Source organism: Poeciliopsis prolifica, unplaced genomic scaffold (genome assembly GCF_027474105.1).
Source record: "Poeciliopsis prolifica strain line A6 unplaced genomic scaffold, Auburn_PproV2 SCAFFOLD014, whole genome shotgun sequence".
Classification (NCBI taxonomy): domain Eukaryota; kingdom Metazoa; phylum Chordata; class Actinopteri; order Cyprinodontiformes; family Poeciliidae; genus Poeciliopsis; species Poeciliopsis prolifica.
Window position 1 is genome coordinate 11,542,454 of NW_026562389.1, and position 6,782 is coordinate 11,549,235.

General features: G+C 35.6%; 1 protein-coding gene across 1 annotated transcript; it reads left to right on the forward strand.

Moving 5' to 3' along the window:
- On the forward strand, positions 1-6,262 carry ppic (peptidylprolyl isomerase C). Its single transcript, XM_055039471.1, has 6 exons — positions 1-188; positions 2,315-2,428; positions 2,792-2,885; positions 3,120-3,187; positions 3,292-3,408; positions 4,284-6,262. Exons 1-6 carry the CDS (start codon positions 87-89, stop codon positions 4,410-4,412), a joined length of 624 nt encoding a protein of 207 aa, XP_054895446.1. The 5' UTR covers positions 1-86; the 3' UTR covers positions 4,413-6,262.
- Positions 6,263-6,782: the final 520 nt, after the last annotated feature.

The following is a 6,782-nucleotide window of genomic DNA, read 5'->3' on the forward strand; positions in this document are numbered from 1 at the left end:
ATCGCAGTTTCCCGGCCGCCGTGATCCTCCTTCCTCTCCGCCGCTTCGCCGTCACTTCCAGCCGGTTTCAGTCCGGCTCTCAGACCATGGAGCTCCGGTCGCTGTTCCCCGCGCTGATCTGCGTCTCTGCCGCGCTGCACTCGGTGTCTGGCGCCTTTTCACGAAGAGGACCGAAGGTTACGGAGAAGGTGGGTGACACATTTACCGCATCTGTTTTACCGCACAGCCGCCTCCCCGCTCAGCACCGGCATCTCTTTGCGTGGGAGCCACGCACGGTGCGGGTGCGTGCGTCGAAGCTCGCGCACATACAGGTGAAGCGAAGGTCCCGCATCAGCAGAAAGAAGCAAACCGCTATTTTATCTCTCCGTGGATCTGCAGATTCTTCCAGAACATCTGGGCCAGCCCACGCACAGACACGCACACTCACAGCTGTACACGTGTCCACTCAGATTATGCTTAATACGCAGTGCGTCTGCCTGCAGGACACACACACACACACACACACACACACACACACACACACACACACACACACACACGTTTATATCCCCTCATGGGGAGCTGAGATACGCATGTTTAATGGGAACCATCATTTCTGAAAGGCTTAAAAAAATAACTTTTAATTGCTAAATTTATTTAAAAATCTAATAAAGATAACTGAGTTAAAATTTTGGAAACAGTCCTATTGAGTTTTTGAACTGACTTTTTGTAACCTCCCAGGACACACAGAAACATACTGCTTGCTTTCTGACCTCCATAAAAATAGAACTAAATCCGACAAAGGCCACTGGAGGAATGAACGGTTCAGTGAACTGATTCAGTTTGTGTAAAGAAGCAAACACAATGTTATAAAAGCAGCCAGGGGGCTGGTGCCAGTTTTAATTTCGGGATGCATGTAAAGTACAGTTATTTGATAAAGGTTATAATAAAGTTTTCTAGACTTTGTACATGTTAAAAATGAAAAGAGCATTTCTAAAAAAAAATTAACTATGGGCAGGACTTTTAAATATACATTTTCTTTTATCAATTAAATATATAGATTTTAACATGTTAAAACTTTTAATGCAATTAATCACTTTTTTGTTTGTTGTTTTATTAACATATAAAGGTCTTGTGCAGGAACCTTTGCATTCACATGTTTCTGGTACACCAGTAATTTGACACACATATTTACTTACGACAGTGATGGAAGACAAACCGCTTCTCTCGGCTCACTGGGGGTTAATTTCTACTTTAAATCAATCTAATTGGTCATTGGAAAAGACAGTTGTTTTGTCCAGTCTCCTTTTAGTTGTCCTAAAAGAAGATAGCCTGTCAGCAAAACTATTCAAACTTTAAATAGCATCTCAATGCTAACAATGTAGCAGCAGCAAAGATGCTAATGCTAATAACAAAATGCTATTCTAATGAGTAAAATAGCACTTTGCACCAATGTCAGTATTATGTCTTTAAACAATAACTTATCAGCAAAAAGGAATTTTGAAGTGAAAATGGTTTTTATTTTGTTGATGTTTTTCAGTAATTGTGATTAAATAATTACACACCCTCCAATTAATTCAATTAAAGATTTAAATTTTGTCCCACCACTATTTAAAACCAACTTTTATCCAACCCCAGATTTAGTTTGACCTTGATTTGTTTGTTTTTTGGTATTTGATTTGCATACTAAATATGTGTTTTCTTGTAATGCATGGTTTTAGTATGCAGTTATGTGCAGCATTTGGTTCAGCTGTGGTTGTTTTTCAGTGCTTTACAAATAAAGTTTGCATGGTAAAGCCTGATGTGATGTGTATGAACTTTTTGTTTTTTGTCATTTTCAGTTACTGGTCTTAGTTTTCTGCTAAAAAATCCAACAAAATTTCTCTATAACTTCCAATATAAATAAGTTTTCTATAATATTGTATTATGGAAACTTGTGTACTGTAGTTAGTTGATGTGAGCGACTGGTTTATGATCTTCATAAATCTGCCTCACTTAAAAATAAAAACAAAAAATTATGGATTATCAATTAAGATTCCTAAAATCTGAATCATTTGGGGTGACAATAACCATAAAGGAGGTTTTATTAACTGGCATATTTTCTTTAAGTGGGATTTTTTCCTATCCTGAATTAATAACTGGAATAGTCCTGATTTAAAAACAGCTGAGGTTAAAAGCATTGCATGGGACAGTGTGGAGTACTTCTAAATAGTTAGTATGAAACAATTTGAATTTTTGAATAAATGCTTTTAAATAATTTTTACTTTTGTTTATTTCTCACAAATCAAAGCTGCAGATAAATAAGTTTGAATAAGGTTGTGTTTTCTGTGTCCAGGTGTTTTTTGACATCACAGTGGGAGGTCACGAGGTCGGCCGCATCGTCATTGGTCTGTTTGGAGAGGTTGTCCCGCTCACTGTTAGCAACTTTGTGGCCCTGGCAACAGGAGAGGTACAGTACAACAACACAGCCTGCACAATAAAACATTCTTCATGCAGTGGAAAATTTTAAAAAGGAATGAAAAGTTTCAATCCAGAGTAAAATGGATCTGGATGACCTTTTTGCAGAATTAATCTGTTCCAGATTTAAACTACAGTTTCCTTCAAACAAACTTGTTGGTTTTGGAATAAAAACTCTCATTGCATCAAATTATGCTGCACTGTTCTAAATTGTATAAAATACTTTGTAATATTTTCTGCTTTTTCCCACTTTGAGTTCAGGATTGTTTCTTGCAGGTGTTATCAGTAATAAAATAATTCTTTTCTGGCAGCAAAGAAGTTTTCACAGCTAACAATTTCATCTGTGTCTCTGTAGAAAGGTTATGGCTACAAGGGGACAAAGTTTCACAGAGTCATCAAGGATTTTATGATCCAGGGAGGAGACTTCACAGCTGGAGACGGAACCGGAGGTGGGAACAAAACCCAAACTGACCATTTTAATTTACAAAAAAAAAAAAAACACAAAAGTCAAACAAATTAATCTGATTTAATCTACTGGCTTTATGAATGTTACATTAGGATGCATATGAACACACAGTTCTATCTTAAGTCCTTATTGTTTGTGTTAAATTGGCTTTAAACTCTGCACTTATCTGCATTGATAAGTTTTAAAACTCATCTTTTCATGTCACATTTCTGTCCAGGTCACAGCATCTATGGGACAACATTTGCAGACGAAAACTTTAAACTGAAGCATATAGGAGCCAGCTGGGTAAGCTCACGCTTTGGACCTATACTCGGAAAATAGTTCTGGACCAGGAAGTTTGTTTTTCACAGATTTAGCTTTAACAACTGTAATGTGTGTGTGTGTACCAGGTGAGTATGGCCAACGCTGGTCCGGACACCAACGGCTCTCAGTTCTTCATCCTGTCCACCAAAGCACCTTGGCTGGATGGGAAGCACGTGGTTTTCGGCAAAGTTCTGGACGGGATGGTGGGTTGAAGCCTGGAGCGCTGCTCTGTGTGTCAGTTATATGTAGAACCAGCGACCCGATGTACTGACTGGTTCTTGTACCAAACCTTTTTTATGTCTCAAAGTTCAACTACAATCATAAAACGTTGATGAACTAAAAGATGTCCCAGAACACTAATGCCTTAAAAAGACATGAAAGTGTTCAGATTAATGTGACTGAGACACAAAGCAACGTCCAGTGGACCAAAAATGGAAGAACATTATTTCTTATTTATTCAAATACACCAGACCAGGACGGGTGCAGGACATACATACTGGATCTTCAGTTCAGAACATTGTAAAACTGTCAAGCACTCTGTTAGGTACAGGGTGTTCAAAGTGTGGTTCTGGGGTCAGTTGTGGCCCCTGGACTGATTTGTTTGGGCCCAAACTGCAGTTAATTAATTGTACAAATTTGTTTCATGAACTTTAGATTTTTAATCAGGTTAACAATATTATTGACATAATTTTTTGTTGATGGAAAATGTTAAATAAAACACTGAGTATTCATCGTTTTAGAACCAAACTTTTATAATATGCACATTCTAACATCCAGAAACATTTTCTTGCAAAACCAACTTTTATTGCTGCTTTTATTCAAATTATTTAATGCTGGTGAGTACGGCATTCGAAATAAACTCACCCAAATTCCGCTATTGTAACTAAATAAATTTGTTCAACCAAGTCTAAAAGAATCTGAAAACCAGATACTTTTTTTTAACACAACAAATGTGCAAAAAGTTTTAAAAATTTGGATCTGCAGTGATTAACATCCCTTTATTTGCTTGGTTGTTTGATTCAACAATTTTAGAAGTGTGAAAGTTTGGTCTGACCTGCATGCGTGTCTCTGTTGGCAGGCCGTCGTTCACACCATCGAGCTTCAGGACACCAATGACAGGAACCTGCCGTACACTGAATGCGTCATCGTCAACAGCGGCCGGATCCCGGTCAAAGAGCCATTCGTGGTGGAGGTGGAGGGCTGGTAAACGCCGCAATCTGGAGGACAAACGTAAAACTCCATTTCAGTTAGTGCCATATTAATTTTTTCAATTCATTTGCATAATTTAACAGTAATGCTAACACATTGGATGTGATATATGTTTGGATTTTCTTAGAGAAACTTAGTTTTTCATTTGAGCTGCTAAACAAGTAAAACTATTCTAACAATGGTGTAAATGCAAGCAAGCTAGCATAATAGACACATCACTGAAAAGCTAACTGAATGCTAGCTAATGTTAGCAGTTTACATGATCCAAAGATATGCTATCCTGCTAGCTGTGAGTCAGATGTTAACACATGAAAAAGCCGCTGAGCTCGCAAATTTAGAATCAATGTTGAGTAGTGAAGGTTTGGCCTTCACATTATCTAGTTTGAGGTTCAGTTGAAACAAATTCACAAATTATTCATGCTAATAAGTCATATCAAGAATGAAAATTACAAAACAACTTTTTAAATGTTTGTAAAAGTTCAGTTAAAACCATGTAAGGCATCAGAATAGAGTTCCCAAAAGTTTCTCTATTTCTGTTGTCAAAAACCACAATAAAAAGAAACTAAAATTCACACTAAAAAATCTGATCTTTTCTATTACAGTCACACTGAAAGCACTACTGACTGTTTTCATATTAAATCCCTTAATGTTTACATATTAAACATTTCAGCTGTTAAGTAGGTATTAAATCTAATACTAATAGATTATGAACAACCAATATAAATTATTTATGATGCAAATCAGCGACATTAGGCATCTTTGAACAAGTGATAAAATTTTCTCCTCAGGAATGATAGGACTCTTGGAATGTGTAGAAAAGGCATCAACAGGCAATTTGGCTGCATTAAGCCCCAACAGGACTGAAGGTAAAGGGGGTGAAAATATAAACTCTATTTGTGAAAGAGCCTATTGATGCACAACACTGGTTGGAAGGTGACATCCTATCTACATGTTATGCAGTTGTGTTATTAATAAAAGAACGAGCATGTTTGTGTAAAAAATAGGGCTTATACTGATGCATGTTAATTCAGTTTTACTGATCCATCAGATTATGATATTTTATTATTCTCATATGCTCCCAAAAGATTTGTATTTACAAAATTTGAACAGAAACAATCTAGAAACCTTTTGCATTGGACACAAATTACAACAGATTTTTTAAAATATGTGTGAGCATATATTCAGCCAATGTTGAAAATATAAAACAGTTTTATTTAATACTTATTTATCAGGTTCTCTATTGTTTATGTTGGCATGTATGTGTATCAAGTATTTTTGTAAACATCAAAGAGGCTATTTTACTTTTTTTTTTACAGAGGATATTATTATAAATGCAGGGATGATGCTGTGAAATAATAAAAGCCGGAGTTGTTGCTCTCTGTGCCAAATTGTTCAGCTCTATGAAACAAATCTGATGCATTTAATCTGAACATATGAGACTTCCAATGCCTGTTTATAACTTTATGCCAAAAAAACTCAGTGGCAAGTGTCAAATGTTGTAGCAAAATCATTTTTCTTGCATTTTCAAAAAGATTATGCATCATATCATGTTTACTAAAACTACAGCACAAATTTGCATAAGTGAATATTAAATAATGTGGAATGAGTGATGATAATTGTAATGCTCTTTCAGTACTGATGTTAACTGTTGCATTATGTCATTGATTATGAACCTGTTGGGTAAGTGACTGTTATTTTTATCCAACTGTCTTTATTATCTGTCAGACTTGCAGCATTAAATGCAAAAATGTTTATCCTCATATTGATTCTTATGCAGAATTTATCAGAAGAGCAAAGTGCCAACCACTGATGTTTTTCTACAATAAAACTGTGGATTGTTCTAAAATGCTTCATGTGTCAAAGATTTTTTTTTCTCTTTTCATTTAAAATATAATTCACATTTCAGGGACTTTATCCATTATTGAGATGCTGTTGTTGTTTATGTATTTTTGTCTCTTCCAATTAAAAAAATCTGATAATTAATAATTAATAGATTATCAGAAAAGGCCAAATCATTCAAAACTAAATATTTAGCTTCTAGCAAATACAATATTTAATGAAAAGCTAAATAGTAAACCTGTTGTACAAAAAAGACGGAAAGAAACTATTATCTTCATCAGTTTAATCTGGGCAACAGGAGTAGAGGTCCACGACAGCCAGCTTTTATTGTGGTAGTCCACTTTTGGCTACAGGCAACTGAATTTGCATACCTAAATATTTAGCCATGATGTAAATATTGAGCTTTGAATTAAATATCTATATTTAGTTTAAACTAAATATAAACTAATTTATAAATTAATGAAAAACATGGTGGTAGTCCACTTTCTTTCAAACTATAACTGAAAGATAAGCCACTATTTTTTTTCTT

Bases quoted from the DNA above. Each gene is read 5' to 3' on its own strand.
- ppic (XM_055039471.1), top strand. From the start codon at position 87: ATGGAGCTCCGGTCGCTGTTCCCCGCGCTGATCTGCGTCTCTGCCGCG. The intron at 2,886-3,119 runs GTGGGAACAAAA...ATTTCTGTCCAG, and splicing joins AGCTGGAGACGGAACCGGAG to GTCACAGCATCTATGGGACA. The intron at 3,409-4,283 runs GTGGGTTGAAGC...CTCTGTTGGCAG, and splicing joins GCAAAGTTCTGGACGGGATG to GCCGTCGTTCACACCATCGA.